The sequence below is a fragment of the Lontra canadensis genome, unplaced genomic scaffold (assembly GCF_010015895.1).
Source record: "Lontra canadensis isolate GAN:19392208 unplaced genomic scaffold, GSC_riverotter_1.0 scaffold92, whole genome shotgun sequence".
Taxonomy (NCBI): domain Eukaryota; kingdom Metazoa; phylum Chordata; class Mammalia; order Carnivora; family Mustelidae; genus Lontra; species Lontra canadensis.
Genome location: NW_022631086.1, coordinates 791,404 through 810,388, shown reverse-complemented (window position 1 = coordinate 810,388; position 18,985 = coordinate 791,404). Strand labels below are relative to the sequence as shown.

Below are 18,985 nucleotides of genomic sequence, written 5' to 3'. Positions count from 1 at the left end.
AGGTTGAGGCTTTTATGAAGTGTTCTTGACTCCCTTCTTCCACATACCCTCCTCTCCCTCCTCAGTCGGAAGCTGCTTTTGCTGCTCCTGTGCGGAGTGCATTCAGAATGCCAATACCACACTTTCTAGATGCCTCTGTGGGGGGCAAACCTGTGCTCCTCACACACCTCTTGGCATCTCCACGCCTCAGATGCAATGAAGAATTTCAGAAATGCTTACTGAAAACATTTTGCCCAATATTAGATATGTAAACATCAAGGCAAAAATTCTGTACGTTTTCTGTACCTTTGCTTACCCATTGCTTAGTTACACCACAACAGAGCCACATGGCTTATTAACATTGTTCTAATGTTTCCTGCTTGGACTTGGATCGACCCGTGACGACAGTAAGGATCTTGACGACTTAGAATTTTTTTGCTCTAAATCTAATCCAGGAGCACTCCAAGGATGAGAAGTTGGATTTTGGCCATTGATGGTTACCAATGGAAGGTAAGGTGTGGCCATAATTAAGCGTTTTATGTATGAACCCCAACATCATCGATTTTAAGTGCTTTGATAAATTTTCACAGATTTGGTATCTCCCTTCCATCCATAAAAAAACTGAAATAACATAATTATCATCCTTTCCAATGCAATCCCATCACACTGTTAAAAATGAACTCATTGAACTCGCTCATTTTCTAAGGCAGAGCTTCCCACTTAATGTGCTACGGAGGAAGGCAGACGGTGACACGGTGATTTTCCCAGCCTTGGGAGGTATCTGACATGAGCAGTCACCTCCATTTTTCTGACCAGAGTAAAATCTTATCATTTTGAGTACAATAAAGTGAAAAATGTCCAGAGACAGTAGACTAAGCCATGCCACTGTTTAAATATCAGACTGAGTTATACCAAGTTATTCTCTTCTGAGTTCTATGAGGGGAATCAGTTTTATGACTCAAGAGATCCCGAACACCTAATCTTAAAAAAAAAAGAAAAAGAAAAACACAAACCATGACGCTAGAGGAGTTTTATATGGCGGCAGAGAACATTTAGAAAAATTGCAAATACTATGACTTCCCAACACCTGATTTGCAAAGTGTAGGCAGAACATAAGGATTTAAGGCATCGCACAACACAGCCCGGGGAAGGCTTTTGGAGAATGTCACTCACCGTTCCAACCAAAGGGTAGATGAAGCCCGCGCCTATGCTGGCCCGGACATCACTGATGGGCAAAATGAAATCTCTGGGTACACCTTTCTTATCAGGCTGGTGAGACAGAGAAAGGTGGGTCTTGGCCATGCAGATGGGCAAATTTCCAAATCCCTGTGAGAAAGGAAAGGAAACGTGTTCACTGAGCACGAATCAGTCTCCTGCGTGTGTTCGACTTGTAGCACACGCAATCCCTGAGGCTCAGCTCCGGCATGTGCCAGGTGCTGGTTCGCTGAGCACGAAGATGGGACGAACCCTCACCTCCACGTGAACATCCCGTGGTTGAGGGTGTCTGTTATTTATTTTGTCTGTTATTTTGGAGAATTCTCCTTAAGGAAGATGGAATAACGTGTGTGTTTGGGAGAAAGTATGGCTATTTTCAGGCAAAGTAGAAGCAACAGCAGCTGTCGAAACTATTTCCAAGGATATTAATATCCGGGGCTCAGCAAGGTAATCTGGAGAAAGGCCGGTAATGAGGCTCTCAGTCACGTTGTTCACTCATTTTTGGAAGCTGTCAGGAAGCAAAGGGTCCCTTTGTGTTGGTTTATGAATCATGGCTATTTGATCTGTGATTACATTATATGAACGAAGATGAGGTCACTTTTTAAGCCTCTTATTTTTAAGGACCAAAGGCGATGCCTGACCCAGAGCTCCAAAGGTGAAAGGGCAGGAAGTCACATGTGGGTCTCACAGAAAGGACAGTGTCCTCGCAGCCTGGTTCTGATTAAAGGGTACATAGTGTCCCTTTAGAGACTTTGTTAATTAATGGCAACCACATACTGGACACATAACTTTTAAGGAATATTCCCTCAGTAGACAGGGATAAAAGGAACACAGTCTTCAGAGGTAACACATGCAGACTTTCTTATGATTCAGTTTAAAAGTATTTGGACAATTTTAGGATATTTTCATTTGGGGGATGGGGATATTCTTTTTTTGAAATGCTGGAACACTCTCATCTAATGATCAGAATTCTGCTGGGGGACAATCACAACTGCTCCACAGAAATGGGGGCAGGAATTTTGGGTTTCAGAGATCACTCAACGAGTGAAAAAATTTGAATTGATGTAGGTTTCCAATTTAGTGTTTTTGCCAGTATAGATATTTAAAAAAAAGAAAAAACCAGTATGGTATATACTAGCACCATATTAGTTCATATAAAAGCTTTTAAGACTAAACAAAAGGGAATAAACTAATGTTAGAATAAATAATAGTCCTTAAATATTATTAAAAACTCGTGAAAAAAAAATACTCATGACAAGGAATTTACTTTACTCATTTCATAACCACACGAGTGAAATTTCACTGTGGACCCAACCAATGTTTAGAACAATTCTGGGTAATTATTTATTTTGTAAAGATCTATTTATTTGAGAGAGAGAGAGAGAGAGAGAGAGCGCGCACACATGTGCATGCAGGGGGAGTGGCAGTCAGAGAAGGAGAGAATTTCAAGCAGACCCTCCACTGACCGTGGAGCCTGATGCAGGGCTCGACCCCATGACCTTGAGATCATGACCTGAGCTAAAATCAAGAGTCAGACACTTAACTGACTGAGCTACCCAGGTGGCCCAAGGGAATTATTTATTTTTTAAAAGCACAAGCTGAGGGCATACATGGAAAATTCTAAGAAAAAACAAGTTGCTGACCATTTTACCAAACCAGGGAGAATATGCTGGCCAGCACTGGTAGTATTTAACATAATATCAAATACAATTTACAAATAGGACTTAGGAGTTGGGAATTTTAAAAAGTAGATCAGTGCTACTCCTAATGAAGCTCTTGGAAGTGCTTTGATTTCTATCCTATTGTGGCAAACAGAGGGGGCATTTGGGGCTTGCAGTCGCTCCGATGGGGGTAGCTGAACAAGCTGCAGTGGATGTAGTTCCTGAAACCATTTTTGGACCAGACTCAGGCTGCTGAGTCCCGGTCATCTTCAAGCTGCTTGCCGATTTGCCTCTGTCACTCTCTAGAGGTAGAAAATGACCAAACCTTCACCTTGGGTGAATGATCTCAACACCAAGTCATGAACCACTTGCATAAAAAAAGGAACACTGAACACCCCCGTCTTTAAATGCTGCACAATGACTTGCCTTCTCTGGAACTCTGTTAACATTTTTAAAGCAGTAAGAGCCCTGCAATAATGAGGAAGCGCTACAGATCATCCAGCCCTGACGCCACAGCCACACATCTAAGAAGTTCAATGTTTCTGGCTGAGCAGGAAGGACTAACCACCAATCACATGTCACAGATACGACCCCACCCATATCAGACACTTTGTAACTGTATAAGTCAATGATGTATCCATCAGAGGGCACATGCCCTCTCCATCACGTTTTATTTATAGTCAACAAACTACCCAAGGATGTTAATTCAATTTTTGTAGACCAAGGAGATTAAGCCACATTCAGCTGGTGAGACTTTTAACAGTCCTCACATCAAGGCGAGTATTTTTTTTTTTTAAAGATTTTATTTATTTGACAGACAGAGATCACAAGTAGGTAGAGAGGCAGGCAGAGAGAGAGGAGGAAGCAGGCTCCCCATTGAGCAGAGAGCCCGATGCGGGGCTCGATCCCAGGACCCTGGGACAAGACCTGAGCCGAAGGCAGAGGCTTTAACCCACTGAGCCACCCAGGTGCCCCCAAGGTGAGTATTTTAAGAGTCTGAGGAGGATTTTTTTCCCCTGAAGTGTAACTTTTACCTGTTGCGTGTAACGATCTATTTTGGATTGTGCCTCAGGAGACAGTTCGATATCTTTGGCTCCATACACAGTCTGCGCAATGGTTCTTATCTTTTCTACAATTGGAAGCTGCAAAAACACATATGACAACAAAACCGTTAATGTTAATCTGGTTAAAGAATTGAGGGAAAGCTTAATGAGCTTTTCTGCAGTCGTTAAAATTTCCTACCAGATTTTGTCCTCAACAGCCCCGGCACTGGAAGCAAATACTCTTTCCTCTATCACCCTTGAAGTATGAAGAAGTATCAAGAAGCTTTAGATGTTCAGTTAACCCAAAAGCTGCTTATCTAGTTAATCATTTTTATCTATTGCATTGTTTTTTAAAAAAATGTACCTTATACTATAGTTTTACAAACAGAAGCCTCCTAAACAAATACTTAAATGCTGGTGTTTAAGTATATTTTTTTGTGAGTGGGAATGGGCTAATATATGTTTTTTAAAGATTTTATTTATTTATTTATTTAGAGCAAAGAGCAAGAGCCAGGGCGGGGGTGTGGGAGAGAGAGAATCTCAAGCAGACTCCACAGAGCATGATGCTGGGCTCAAACTCATGACACTGAGGTCATGACCTGAGCTGAAATCAACAGTCAGATACTTAACCGACGGAGCCACCCAGGTGCCCCGGAATGGGCTGATGTTAAATGTTGATGTGATGACTTTAATGGGAAATCAGAGGTTGGACCTAGTGTCACTTTAGCAAATTATGAGAAATCATGGAGGCTGGGAAAGAATCCAAGAAGGCTAGATATGGGCAAATGAGTGAATGGGGTGGAAAGAAACAGCCTTCCATGATGTTGGACGGGAAGCCCGGATACGGACAGCTGGTAAAATAGTGCAAATGATCTGGAGAAACAACAGTGGTTCATTCGGAAAGGGATATGCCACAGATAAAGTGACTCTTATTTATGCAAATCATTCGACAAAATCATTCATAATTTCACTGTGCAGAGAACATACAGAGGCGTCATGCAGTTAGTGGATTTACTGTTTGCAAACAGCGGTTGGACCAAGTGCCCGCTGGTGGAATGAATGTCAACCAAGGGGCAGAAATCTTCCATGGCCCACTCCAAAACGTTGCCCATTAAACACAAACTCGACTAGTTCCCTGCCCTCAGCTTATCCACCTTCCATCTCTCTGAATTTGGCTATGCCAGCGACCTCATACAAGTGGAATCAGACAACATTTGTCCTTTTGCATTTGGGTTATTTCAGTGAGCATGAAATTCAAGGTTCATCCATGTGGCGGCCTGTGTCTGAATTTCCTTCCTATTCCATTGTACGCATCCACCATATTTTTTCTTATCCATTCATCCACCACTGGGCACTTGTGTTGTCCCTACCTTTTCACTGCTGGGAACGACGCTGTGATGAGCACAAGGACAAATACCTCCTTGACACCAACTTCCAATTCTTTAGGGCATTCAGAAATACACATTTTTCGTCTATGACTAATGTTTATTTGAAAGTATTTGGGGAATTTCAAGCAGGTGCCAGACTGACTTTGTGAGCTGTGTAATTATGTTTTTTAAAATTCCCACAGGAAATTTGCCGCCACCCAAACATGACAGATGACCCAAACACAAGGTGTAGAAGAGCAGAAAAGCGCCGGCTGCATGAATCCTGGTTGGGTCTTTTGTTTCTCCTCCTCACCTTCAGATGCCAGACCTCCGTGCTTCCCAGCAAGTACTTGTATCTGCCGCCTGTTATTCCACACTTTTGATGCCCTACCCCCATCTTGCTCTGCCTGGAGAAGATGAGGGTGCTCCCCTGAGAGCTCTGGCAGGTGCACTGCTGTCCATCATGAGTCTAAGAGGATGCACCCCCCACTGCCCGGTGTGCGTCCTGCAGCCCTGTGCTGGATAAATCAAGTGATCAGCGGACACAGCTAGACATTCCAAGACCAAAACCCTTACCGGACTGCTACTGCAATTCTTCTTTTTCACTCATGCATACAAGTGAATATAAATAAAAAGATGATCTTGGTTAATATATCTTTTGTTTTTAATATAAAAATTAAAAGTTGCCCTGATAAGGCAGCTCCCATCGCATACGACATATTTATATTATGTCCGCAGGCAGGGACTTCCTGCTGTGCCTCTGCTCACTTTGGGGGGGAAGTGCAATCGTTAAAGAAAAAAAGAAGAGCCAAGCTCACCCCAGTGATCTTGATCTGAACATGATATTCAATTATACTGCTTTGTTCTAAACGGCAGTTTTTAGAAAGCAAACAAAGTGGTAAAATAAATTATGAATGCCCATGCATTAATCACTCCTGGCTTTCCCTGACTCTGTAAGTATTTACCAACTTCTTTGTTCACCACATCGTTTGTCCTCCCATCCCTAAGGTCCAGGAGAGTGACCTGCGCGCAGCAGGCGTTCCACAAACCTCTACCGAATGGCTTATGTACACCGATGGCAAGCACTTTCAAGGTGTTACGACAGGCGAAGGACTTTGGGCACTTCTGGAACAATGCACTTCGGAGGCGGTGGGGACAATGACACATCACGTAATTGTGACCGAAGAGTGTGTGTGATAAAGCTCTGCATAAACACTACCACAAAAGACAGAAGATGGCGCAGCACAGGGGACGGCAGGGAAATCAGCAAGAGCTGCTGACATGTACAGAGGTAGTCGAGTCACGCCAGAAGGACAGGAAAGGTTTTAATAAGCAATGAAAGGAAAGGTTATTCTACACAAAGGGAAAGGCAGACGTAAAGGTGTGAACGGCTACACACGGCATCTTCTGGAAATAGGACCGTTCTTTGTGTACTATGCACAATCGCTTAACATGTTAATAAGCCCCTTCACAAAGTCTGGTGTCGATGCTAGTATCTTTGATCGTTTTTGAACTAATGTCCTGTTAAATCCTCATCTTCACCAAGATCATAACTCTGAATATATTCTACATTTATTCTCTCCCAGACCTCTTGAATGTATATTTAAGAAATGGAAACACTCTGTAACAGAGGTGTCTGATGGCAACTTTCTGTGATGGTGGGACTGTTCTCTTTTTAAAAAATTTTTATTTGAGACAGAGAGAGAAAGAACGAGCAGGGTGAGCAGCAGAGGGAGAGGGAGAAGCAAGGAGCCTGATGCAGGACTCGATCCCAGGACCCTGGGATCATGACCTGAGCCAAAGGCCGCAGCTTAACCGACTGAGCCACCAGGCGCCCCTATGATGGTGAGAATGTTCTATATACACGCTTCTCAGGTCTAGTAGCTGGCAGTCCCGTGCAGGTACTAAGCAGTTGAAATGTGACTCGTGCCACCGAGGTCATAAGTTCTTAATTTTAGTTAATTTAAATAGCTACCTATAACCGGTCGCTACGGTACTGAACAGAACAGATGTGGTAAATAACTCTGAACAGTTGTTATATTGCTGCCAACCTCCTGCTGAGTGGGTACACCGTAAAATAGCTGAGTGACACGGACTTGGAGGATGTACTGACCTCACGTTTCATTATATTCATTTTGTAGCTATGGGGAGCCTGGTTCATAGAGGCGGAGTTGGTCAAAGTTAGATAGCATATCTTTCTTAAGCCTAGGAGACTGGCTAGAATTATTAAATTATTATTTTTAAAGATTTTATCTCTTTATCTGAGAGAGAGAAAGTGAGCAAGAGCATGAGTTGGGGGGAAGGAAGAGGGAGAGGGAGAAGCAGACTTTCAACTGAGCAGGGACCCCCCCACCCCCCAGCATGGGACTTGATCCCAGGACCCTGAGATCATGACCTGAGCTGCAGGCAGACACTTAACTGACCAAGCCACCTAGGTGCCTCTATTAAATTACTGAAAACCTGTTTTTTAGTGAAATAAAACTGGTCTAAAAAGTCCAGAAAAGCAATTACTTAAATTTTTAAAATGTTTTTTTCATGAGGAGAATATGCACAAAAAGAAAGTGAAATCGAACAAAGCTAAAACAGAACAAAATTTAAAACAAGAGTTAAAAGTAAAGCTTCTAGAATCAAAGGAAATGAGGTGTGAAGGTATTACAATATAGTGGCGTCTCATTTTACTTGGAGGTCAAGTTCTAAAGTCAGCAGCCCAGAGAGTCTCTTAGAAGACCCATGAAATCGCTAAGCAATAAATACTCTATCAAAACTCTAGAGTTTCTTAAGCCCACGACTGTTGAAGGACTGGAACACATTGTTGTTTCTTCTGGAGCCGCACGGAATGTTCTATTGTTTTACCAAGGCCATAGACCGGAATTCGCATGTTACTTGATCCTGGGGATTAAGGAGTGCATTTGTAGTGATGAGCACAGGGATGTTGTACGGAAGGGTTGAATCACTAAATACATCTGAAACTAATATTACACTGTCTGTTAGCCACCTGGAATTTAAGTAAAAACTTAAAAATTAAGTGATCCTATGCTGTGATACCAGCAAAATGTATTCCAAAAGCCCACAGTATGTTTAAAGAGAAGGATCAATGAATAAATGTGTTGGCTTAACAGAAATCTCTGGACCCCATGGTAATTATGTCAATTCATATTTTGTATTTTATTTTTTTTTAAGATTTTATTTATTTATTTGACAGACAGAGATCATAAGTAGGCAGCGAGGCCCACAGAGAGAGAGAGGGGGAAGCAGGCTCCCTGCTGAGCAGAGACCCGATGTGGGGCTCAATCCCAGGACCCTGGGATCATGACCTGAGCTGAAGGCAGAGGCTTTAACCCACTGAGTCACCCAGACACCCCCGTATTTTGTATTTTAAATGAGGCATGAATTTTAAATGATCTACAAGTCAACAGCCTTTCTGGTACCTCGAATGAGAGTGTAATGTGAAGCCATCGATGTTCAGTTACCCTGAGTGCACACGAGGTATCAGGGACTCCTGGCGACAAACCTCGGTGTCACGGGAGCAGTTCTCTTACTGAGAGCAGACCCTGTATCTTCGAGAAAGCTTGTCCCTGGCTGAAAACCAGCATGTCTGAGCTACTAAAGGTGTACATGCCGCCTTCCGTGAGTCGACTCACTGAGCAGCTGTCCCGGCTGGCTCCTTGGGTCAGGGGGGACAGGTCAGCCCAGAAGACTCCCGGAGGAACCTCGTTCTCCTAAGGCAACCGGGGTGTTCGGTGGATATAGCTGGGGTGGATATAGCTGGAACGGAGAAAATGCCCATCACCGAACAGTCTCTATTTGTCTGTGTCAAACGATGACCCTGAGGAATCCACATGGGTGATCTCTTATACTCTCAAGCAGAATGGAATAGCAATGCTGAGAAAGGGACATCAGGAACAGGTGATTGTGACCCAAGTGAGGAAGGAATGGATGTGGTCTGAGCATGTGGCTTTGCCAACTAACACACACGGTGTTTTTATGGCACATGTGTTGGTTCTCTTTCCACAAACCTTGCTTATAAACCTCAATGAGTTAGGAGACTAGTATAAATGAATGCAAGGTGTGGTTTCGGTTCTATTTGCACATGCAAGGAGCCCTTGTTTTTACAAGTGTCTCTTTTTCTTGGCTGTTCAGCAGGAGTCAGAATTTCCCTCTTGGATCTCCTGGAGATGTGCTTCCAAAGAAAAAACTCTGGGTGTAAAAATCTCACCGAAGGGCACAGGACAATATAGGTGACCTTTGAGCACGGTGAGAGTTGGGACACTAATCGCCCTCGTCCCACAGTCAAAAACCCATTAATAACTTTTGACTCCTGCCCCTTCCCCCAAACTTAATGACTAATTGCTTACTGCTGACCAGGAGCTTAGTCCATAAAATAGCTGATTAACATGTATTTTCTAGGTTCCGTGTGTTACACACTGTATTCTTACAACAAAGTAAGCTAGAGAAGAGACAATGTTATTAAGAAAATCATAAGAAAAAAATACAGGGGCGCCTGGGTGGCTCAGTCATTAAGTGTCTGCTTTTGGCTCAGGTCATGATCCTAGGGTCCTGGGATCAAACCCCGCATCGGGCTCCCTGCTTGGTGGGAAACCCACTTATGCCTCTCCCACTCCCCCTGCTTGTGTTCCCTCTCTCGCGGTCTCTCTCTCTGTCAAATAAATAAAAAAATCTTTAAAGAAAGAAAAGAAGAAAATACATTTACAGAACTCTGCTGTATTTACTGGAAAAGATCCGCATGAGTGGAGCCAGAAGGTTCAAACCTGCATTGTTCGAGGGTCAACTGTACTTACAATGAAAGGAAACAGAAATCATTTTTTTGATAAAGAATGATTACTAAACAAGTCCCCAAACTCTCTAATACTTGAGTGACTGAAAGTCCATATGTTGTTTTTCCTAAAAAAACCTAGAGTAGGTGCCTCTTTTGAAGTGGTATGTTGTATATGGTACCTTTAAGGATAATATCTGTGATAATATCAAGGAACATTCCTTAAGGGGAGATGGATCTTGTTGCTACACAGTGGTCTCCTGTTACCTAAATTTACGTCAGAATGTCCAGGGAATGGATGGAGTGGTGGCAGAACATGTCTGGCTAACATGTGGTGGGACACTGACAGGCCCTTGTACATCTCTCAGCCTTTCTTAATTGGCCTGTGATTTTAGAGCCAAGAATGCATTTCTGGAAACTTCTATCTTAGTGACACATCATGTTTCATGTTAGAAAAGAGCATTTAAATGAAATTACAGGAATCCTTGTGGTATGCCCAGCTGAAACAGATAGAGGCCACCCTTCCTTTCCCATCAGGTGCTATTTCTAGAGTCCAGGCAACAAAGCTGGGATGTGCTCTGCTGGAACCACGTGGGGCGGAGCAGGACGCGTTGAGGAAGCCGGGATGGTTCTAACCATAGGCTCTGGTCTGATGAAACCTACCAGGTACCGATGAATGAGGCAGCCCGTGGGCTGATGGGGTATGTGAGACACTGCAGGCCAGATGAGACCTGACAGGAAACACAAAAGCCAGGGCTGAAACAGAATCTTAGTTTGATGGAGATCTGAGGTATGCCTGCAGAAGGGGGTGGTTTGGTTAAGGGGAGGCCATGTGGGAATTTGCAGCTGAATCGTGGAAAGGAGGCCAGGGACAAGAGGCTGATGATGAGCTTGAAGAAGCCTGGGTTCAAAGACCAGCGCTCGATCATAATAGAAAGCAGAACTCGAGAGATTGTAGGATTTCTGAATGAGATGCCGAACTGTCTGGAAAATAGAAGGTGCTGCTTTCTACAGAACACTCCAGACATTCTGTTGCACAGCAAGGGGAGAGAGCTGAAAGTGTCAGTGGGAGCAGGCAGGCCAAGGGTATGTCTGAAAAAGGGAGGAAGGAGACAAAGGAGGTCAAAAGGCCTGAGAGGGGGAGATAATGATACAAGGACCAGGGCAAAAAAACCCCCAAAAACAAAGCACATCCCTTCTCCCGAACAGTGTTTTTTTTCTTTTTTTCCCAATTACTGGGAAATATAGAAGACATACAGAACATACATATCATTTTAAGTTTTAAAATCCTATCAATTATAACTATATATACAATGTGAGTACACTTAATGCCCTAGAACTGTATGTTTAGAAAATGGTTAAAATGGGAAATCTCACATTATATATATTTGTACCACAATTTAAAAAATTATATGTACACATATAGAAGTATTTATACATATCTTTATTTATTTATTTCAAATTTGAGACTCTAGTTGCAAACGCCTGTAGGCCGATTGAAAGAGAGCTCACAAAACCACCGTAAGAACTGACGTATGTTTCAGTCTGAATCATTAAGAAACAGAAAAAAATTCCTCAACAGCCAACCTAAATACCGCCCCCGAAGACCCTGCCTCAAACAGACCAGCAGGAGAGCAAACTCCCCCAAACACACTCAGAGATCAGGGACGCTGGCTGCCCTGGGCTCAGTCCTCTCTCTCGGCCGGGCTGGTCTGTTTTGATCTCAATCCAGTCCCCGCTGCGATCAAGAGAGTGGCTTCACACAAAGCACAGGAAAGACCTTTTAATAAAAACAAACACTATCCTCTCTCGCTGTCAAGGTTATATTTCGAAATGTTTGCAAGGTTAGAGGAAGGATATGAAGATGATTTTCAACCTTAACTCCTGATTTCACAAAAACGAGTCAGAGTCGGATTTGCAAGCTGACTTTCCGGGCCCCAGAGCCTTTGCACAAGTGACTGACTTTTTACTCCACCACTAATGGCTCCCAGTCCCATCTTCCTTTAATTTGGCCTTTCATTTCTCAGTACAAGAGGAAACTTGGCTTCTAATTCCTGGTTTCAACCCACGTGACCAGGAAACCAATTCTAGTGGCTAACACAGTCACCTGCGTTACAAGACAATTTTTTTTTAAGGTTTTATTGATTTATTTGACAGAGATCACAATTAGGCAGAGAGGCAGGTGGGGGCGGGGGGAGCAGGCTCCCCGCTGATCAGAGGGCCCGATGTGGGACTTGATCCCAAAGGCAGAGGCTTTAACCCACTGAGCCACCCAGGCGCCCCTACAAGACAATTCTTGAAGGTCAATTCAGGAAGTTTTCTCGGGAAGTGAATGTGAAGAGAGAGGGACCTCTAATCTTGACTGCCTCCTTCCTATGTTCCTGCATTCTACTCTGAGGCTTTCCATTTGGTCCTCACAGCCACTTGGGGCCGCTGGTGTCAGTAACCGACACGGTTTTCTAGATAAAGAGGCTGAGGCTCAGGGGGAGGAGTTAGCTTGCTCAAATCAATAACCACCACAGGAGGCCCAGGCAAGATTTAAACTTAATTCTCCATGACCTCCTTTCTTCTTTTAACTATAATATGTTTTTCCTTCCATCAAGTGCCCATTTGTTATGGGGCAAGTCCCTCACCTTCTCCAAGAGTTTGAAACATGGAGTTGAGCCAACACACCCCAAGGCACTGGGTGAGATGTGCTTGGAATAACACATGGAACAGGGATTTGAAAGCTAATAAACCGTAAGATTCATTTTTCTTTCTGCTACAATTTTCCTATGTGCTTGTGGGAATGGAGCGATTATATGGGTCAACAATAAAGATTTAACTGTCAAAAGTCCCACTACAAAAGGGAAAGTTACAGAGAAAATGACTTCTGGGGGAGTGTGATCATCCCAAAGAGTTGTAAGGAAACCTTAGGAACTTAAGTTTAAACATATTTATTCTCACCAGATACACTTCCTTTAAGCAATTAGGCCACTGCATCTTATTCCCTGTTTTATTATTTTATTTTTTTAGATTTTATTTATTTGACAGACAGAGATCACAAGTAGGCAGAGAGGCAGGCAGAGAGAGAGGGGGAAGCAGGCTCCCTGCTGAGCAGACAGCCCAATGCGGGGCTCCATCCCAGGACCCTGGGATCATGACCTGAGCTGAAAGCAGAGGCTTTAACCCATGAGTCACCCAGGCACTCCTGTTTTTTTATTAAAAAATTAAAAAAAAAACTTATTTTTAAGTAATCTCTACATCCAACGTGGGGCTCAAACCCACAACCCCTGAGATCAAGAGTTGCACGCTCCACCGACTGAGCCAGCCAGGTTCTCTTCTTATTCCCTGTTTTAAAAAGTTATTTTCAGAATTAATTGCCAGCTGCTCCTTGTTCCATAATCAAAAGTTGCCTACTTAAAAAAAAAAGTTTTCTACTCTTGAATCAGAGGCGACTCTGGGGGCACCTCTTAATCTTGGGGTTGTGAATTAAAGCCCTGCATTGGGGGTGCAGATTATCTAAAAATAAAATATTTTATCCTTTTTGAGAGAGAGTGAGCACTAGCGGGGGGTGGGGGTGGGGAGGGGCAGAGGGAGAGGGAGAAGCACACCCCCTGCAAGCAGGGAGCCTGATGCAGGACTCGATCCCAGAACCCCTGGGATCATGACCTAAGCTGAAGGCAGATGCTTACCCGACCGAGCCACGCAGGCACCCCTAAAGGTGAAATCTTTAAAAAAAAAGAAGCTACTCTGATAAAAGATGTTCAGAATTGTCTGAAGAACAGTGGTTGCTTAACTCCATTTTCTGTCAAGTTCAGCATGGAAGCCCCCCAAGCCAGAACAGCCTGTTTCCTGCTTCCTTGCTGTTTCCTGGGCTCATCACCAGCAAGCCTCTCACCCTGGGGGTTGTCCCACCCCACAGTATCTCTGAGGTCAAGTGTTTCTTCTCCTCTCTAGCTGTTCCTCCTTCCACTGGGGTTTTGAGTTGATTCCTACTTTCCATATGAAAGCATCACGTCCTGCGCTCCTGCACTATGTCAGATGCCTCCACGTGGTCTCAGGTGACCTTCTTCAGTAACACAGAACCAGGGCAGAAACAGGATGCCATCAGCCCTGCAGGGAATGCGTTCTTGGAGGAACACAGTCCGGGGAGATGGCAGAGGGCCCACAGGAATCCAGTCTGCACTGAGAAGCGAAGGCAGTGGGGTGATTTATCCAAAGTACTTTATTATTTCTTTTTTCCTGTACGGCAATCCCACACATATCAACCTGCCAAGCGCGGAAGTGTTCGTTGAGGGGGAATGAAGAGTTTCAGGAAAACCATGAGTTAGTTTGTAAAGGTTCGCCAACACGATATAAGAAATGGCGAGGGAAGAAAAGTTTGAGCTGTGTTACGGACTGCACCAAGGAATACCGATTTCTAGACAAGATTCTAAATGGTCTTCTCTTATCTAAAAGCATCTTGCCAATGTGAGGAACACAGCTCTTAGGGAGGCAGTACACAGTGAAGCAATCATTCTTCTCGTTGTGCAGTGATATGCTGAGATGCTGTTGGTTCTCTAATAAATAATTATTATACGATCCACATCTAATTTCTGTGTTATAAGAAAAGGGAGAAGAGTATGCTGCCAAAGGAGGCAAGAATCCTAACAAATGCAGGACTTTAGTCCACAGTATAATAAACGTCCCCCCTATTTATAGGAAAGCGGACACTTTAACAGCATTATCTCCATGTGGATGGGAATTCAGAAAGAAAATTAAAATACTGGAGAGGAAAGGGATTCATTTTTGGGGTAGTGCCTGTGTGAGACAGTGTAACTCAGAAACACTTCTCTTAACCCACTTTTTCACTTGGGAAGGTTTTCTTAAAAAAAGCCCTTCTGGGGCTCCTGGGTGGCTCAGTGGGTTGAAGCCTCTGCCTTCAGCTCAGGTCATGATCCCAGGGTTCTGGGATCAAGCCTTGCACCGGGCTCTCTGCTTAGCGGGGAGCCTGCTTCCTCCTCTCTCTGCCTGCCTCTCTGCCTGCTTGTGATCTCCGTCTGTCAAATAAATAAAATCTTTAAAAAAATAAAAAGAAAAAAAAAAGAAAAAGAAAAGAAAAGAAAAAGAAAAAAAAAGGAAAAGAAAAAGAAAAAGAAAAAAAGCCCTACTTTGTGAAATCCTTCATTCAGAAACTGCCTTTGCCACTCAGAGTGGGCTGGTTCCAGATCAAAGGGCAATGGTCGGAGGCTCCTAGAGCAGGCCAGAGAGAGCGAGGCCAGATGGTGATTTGTGTGAGAGGGCCCAGGGCGGGGACAGGCACTGCAGACCACCAGGCAGACTCACCAGGGCAGAAAGCCTCGGGAAGGAGCACAGAGCATCCCAGCTGGCCCCCACGGGATGGTCCCTTTCGGAACACCCACTGCGCAGGCACGCATCTAGCTTCTGCTTCCTTTTTCAGGGTCAGAGAACGAACTTCTTCTAGCTAGTTCTTTATGTAGAACCCAGGTCTCCTCCCTCTACGGATCCTCACCCCCTTCCCCCCCAACCCATAACCCAGAACACGCCTGTCTCTTGTTCATGACATGGTCCTTCCACATGATAAATCTTCTGTGGTCTAACCATCCCCAATTCAGTCCTGAAATTCTTCCATTCACATACATTTACGGAATGCCCACAATGCCCCTCACTTTGTACGGATCCCATGCCTGTCACCACCGTCCTTCCTCTGGGGGCAGGTCCCCCCTGTTAAGGAGTAGTTCCCCCTCCCTGACCCCCGCTTTCGGACACAGGCTGAATTCTGAAAAACAGAGCAGGATGATCACCTCCATCCTTCCAGATACTCTCCCAGCTCTGTGTCTTTCAGGGTACGGGACACTGGGCAGTTGGGCAACATCCTTTGACTCTAGTTTCTGGATGTATAAATGGGGCAAATACCATCAGTTCCTACTCAACACGGATGCCGAGGTGAAAGCAGCTAACAAGCACGAGGTGCCCCCCTGCCTGGCACCCAGCAAGCCCTCGGGGAGCGTGAGGCTTAGCAATAAGACTAATATCAAGCTGTTGGATGACGGGACTCTGAACTTCGATAATGCTGCTTGTCCTCTATGCCCCTATGTTGTTGGTTTATGCATCTGAGCTGGAAGGAGGAGCGATGTTAATGTCCGTGATATCTGAGAGACCCACAGGGTGTGCAAGGGATGAAGGACTGGGAGAAGCAGCCACCGGCTTAAATGCTGAGCGCTCTGACAGTCACGGGCTGTCAATGGGGACAAATCCAGCAGCCAAAGCCGGAGCTGCAAGAATTCAAAATAGAAGTGTAGGCGGGTGCCGAGTTGAACGGACGGAGGTCCTGGGAAGTTCAGATTTTCTGACTGAAGGCTCCTTACACAGCTGTTTAAAAATCCATTAGCCGATCGACCAACTCTACTTCTGGGTGGATGACCCAAAGGACTGAAAGCAGACTCTTAAAGAGGTATTTTTATACACATGTTCACAGCAGCATTTTTATAAGTCAAGAAGCGTAGTTAGCCAAAATGGCCACCGACGGGTGAGTGAATGGACAAGAGGTAACCTACACACACAATGGCAGGGATGTGCAAAAACACGGGTGAACCCTGACATTACTCTGAGCAAATGACGGAGACCGAGTGTTTGCACGCCCTGCCCCCCGTTCATCTGCTGAAGACCGACTGTCGATGTGATTAGTGTTAGGGGACATGGGGACTTTGGGGGCAACTAATTGATGGAATTAGGACAGGGGGCTTTCAGGGTGATGAGGTGATGGGACCGGAACCCTCATGAATGGGATTAGTGCCCCCCTAAAACAGAAACTAGAGACCCCACTTCTCTTTCACCTGAGGATACAATGAGAAGACGGAGGTGCATGACAGAGGAAACCAGCCCCACCAGATGCCTGCCCAAGCCTTGACCTTGGACGTCCCAGCCTCCAAAACTGTGTGCAATGAGCTTCTGCTGTTCACTGGCGACCCCGTCTGAGCTCTTTCTTCCAGCAGCATGAAAGGACCGAGATGGAGAATAAGCCCGTCATGAAAAAGACAAGAACTGGATGGTTTCACTTATATGAGATACACAGACCAGTCAGACTCATAGAGACAGAAAGTGGAAGGATGGCTACCAGGGGTGGGGGTGGCGGTGGGGAGCTGGGGTTTAACGGGTGTAGAGTTTAGGCTTTGCAAGGAGCTCTGGAGATTGGGTAGGGGGTTGCATCCCAACGTGAACGTACTTAACGCTACTGAGCTGTATACCCCAACATGGCAGAGACGGTGAGTAACAGGTCAACTAAATGTATTTTACAAATATCATATATACAGCTCCAGAAAACCACAGTGAAAGACGAGAACTATGGCAGTAAGGGACGAGGAAAACACTGCTCCTGATTTCACAAGCCTTAAGACGTCGCTCAAAAGATCAAGCCCTGAGTGCGTTAGCTGTCCAACCCCATTCCCCAAAGCCGTCCTCGCTGAGGTCTGCTCCTGGAGAGTAGAGCGGAGCTTTGAGAGCACAGGTCCTGGGGCAAGGAGAGCTTGTGTCCTTGGCCACCAGCGTTGGGCAGGTGGCTCAACCCCCTTTCCCTGCAGCTTCCATATCTGGAGGGTTGCTGTGGCCAATAAACAGGATGAGCGTTGCCAACTCACCACACTGGCCCGATGCACGGTGGGGGTGGGAGAAACGCCGCTCTCACGGCCACTGAGCTTACCTGAACGTCATACAGGAACCGGAAGCGGCTGCCCTTGTTGGCGGCGTCCCTCACAGCCCGAGCCAGCTCCACGGACCCCTTCCCACCGACAGACCAGTGATAGCAGGGGACCGCATCAAAGGCTCCAGCCCTCCTCGCGAGCTCACAAACTAAGTCAATCTCGGCGCGGGTGTCGGTCCTGGTGATGAAAACGTTTGCGGTTTTGCATCTGTATTCATTTAGTGATGTTTTTAAAGAAAGACTAACCGTTTATACAGAACTTTGCTCCCTAACACTGCATATATTTTCAACATCAAAAGTGGTTACGTTGTGTTTAAATAAATCAGACTTAAAGGAAAGCACTTGGGGGGAGGAAGAAAAGCCTCTCCAATAGGACTCAAATATTTCAAGTTGTTAAGGGTTTTATTGAGAAAATTCCATAACGTATCCCTTTGATCATCCACAGTCTTTCAGACAGAAACGCTGGGTGGAATTAAAAAAATAAATAAATAAATAAGAGCCAAGGAAAGGTTAACTCACTATATAGATTTCATTTCCCATAAACATTTGAGAGACTTCTGCTAAAATGAAACCAACCCAACCCAACCCCAACAAACAGACAGAAGGAGCAGAGTATTTCTATATAGTTTCAGATGAAGCCTTCGAAAGACCAAACTCCCTCCAGGCACCCAGAGAGTTCACAGGGCGGCCGGCAAGAGGACCACATGCGAAGTAGCGGCTTCACTTACTTGAAGACATTCAGAGCCACGATAACGGGGACCCCGAAGAGCTGAGCAATCTGGATCTGCTTCTGAAGGTTACAGCAGCCGTCTGCCACCAGCTGGATGTTCTGGAAGGAAACCAGACCCCCATGAACACCTCCCACCAAAGCTGCCAAACTACGCTGGCAAGTCCACTCTGGAGGTTCTGCTTCCATCCCGCTCCCTTTACTGTCCTAGAAACTTTGAAACAAGCCCATAAAACACGTTTTCCTCCAAGAAAAGGTGGCGTACAGAAGGAGGAGGCTCAGAGGCAGAATAATTTCTGAAACCTTTCTGGGTCCAAAGGTGTACCGGGGTCCTGGGCCAGGCGGCTATTCCTGCTGCTGGCTGCTGGCTGGGGCATAAGCAATGAGCCTGCTCTCTGTAGGTTGGTAGACAGGAGGGCACAGGGCCCCCGGGAGGGTGAGGAGTGTGGGTCAGCCATTCTGGGCTCAAATCCCTGGTGCCACCTGTAGGAGCTAAGAGGTACTGTCGCCAGTAAATCAAAGTCTACTCAAGAGTTGA

The 18,985-nt window shown here is 45.1% G+C and overlaps 1 protein-coding gene across 1 annotated transcript in view; it reads right to left on the bottom strand.

The window, feature by feature from the left end:
* Positions 1 to 18,985, bottom strand: part of MTHFD1L (methylenetetrahydrofolate dehydrogenase (NADP+ dependent) 1 like) — a 183,700-nt gene that overhangs the window by 50,566 nt on the left and 114,149 nt on the right. Inside the window, exons 23-26 of the mRNA XM_032836357.1 lie at positions 18,449 to 18,549; positions 17,721 to 17,898; positions 3,890 to 3,997; positions 1,153 to 1,305 (exon numbers count right to left, since the gene is read on the bottom strand). Of these exons, the coding sequence (XP_032692248.1) occupies positions 1,153 to 1,305; positions 3,890 to 3,997; positions 17,721 to 17,898; positions 18,449 to 18,549 (540 nt within the window). The remainder of the gene's footprint in view (positions 1 to 1,152; positions 1,306 to 3,889; positions 3,998 to 17,720; positions 17,899 to 18,448; positions 18,550 to 18,985) is intronic.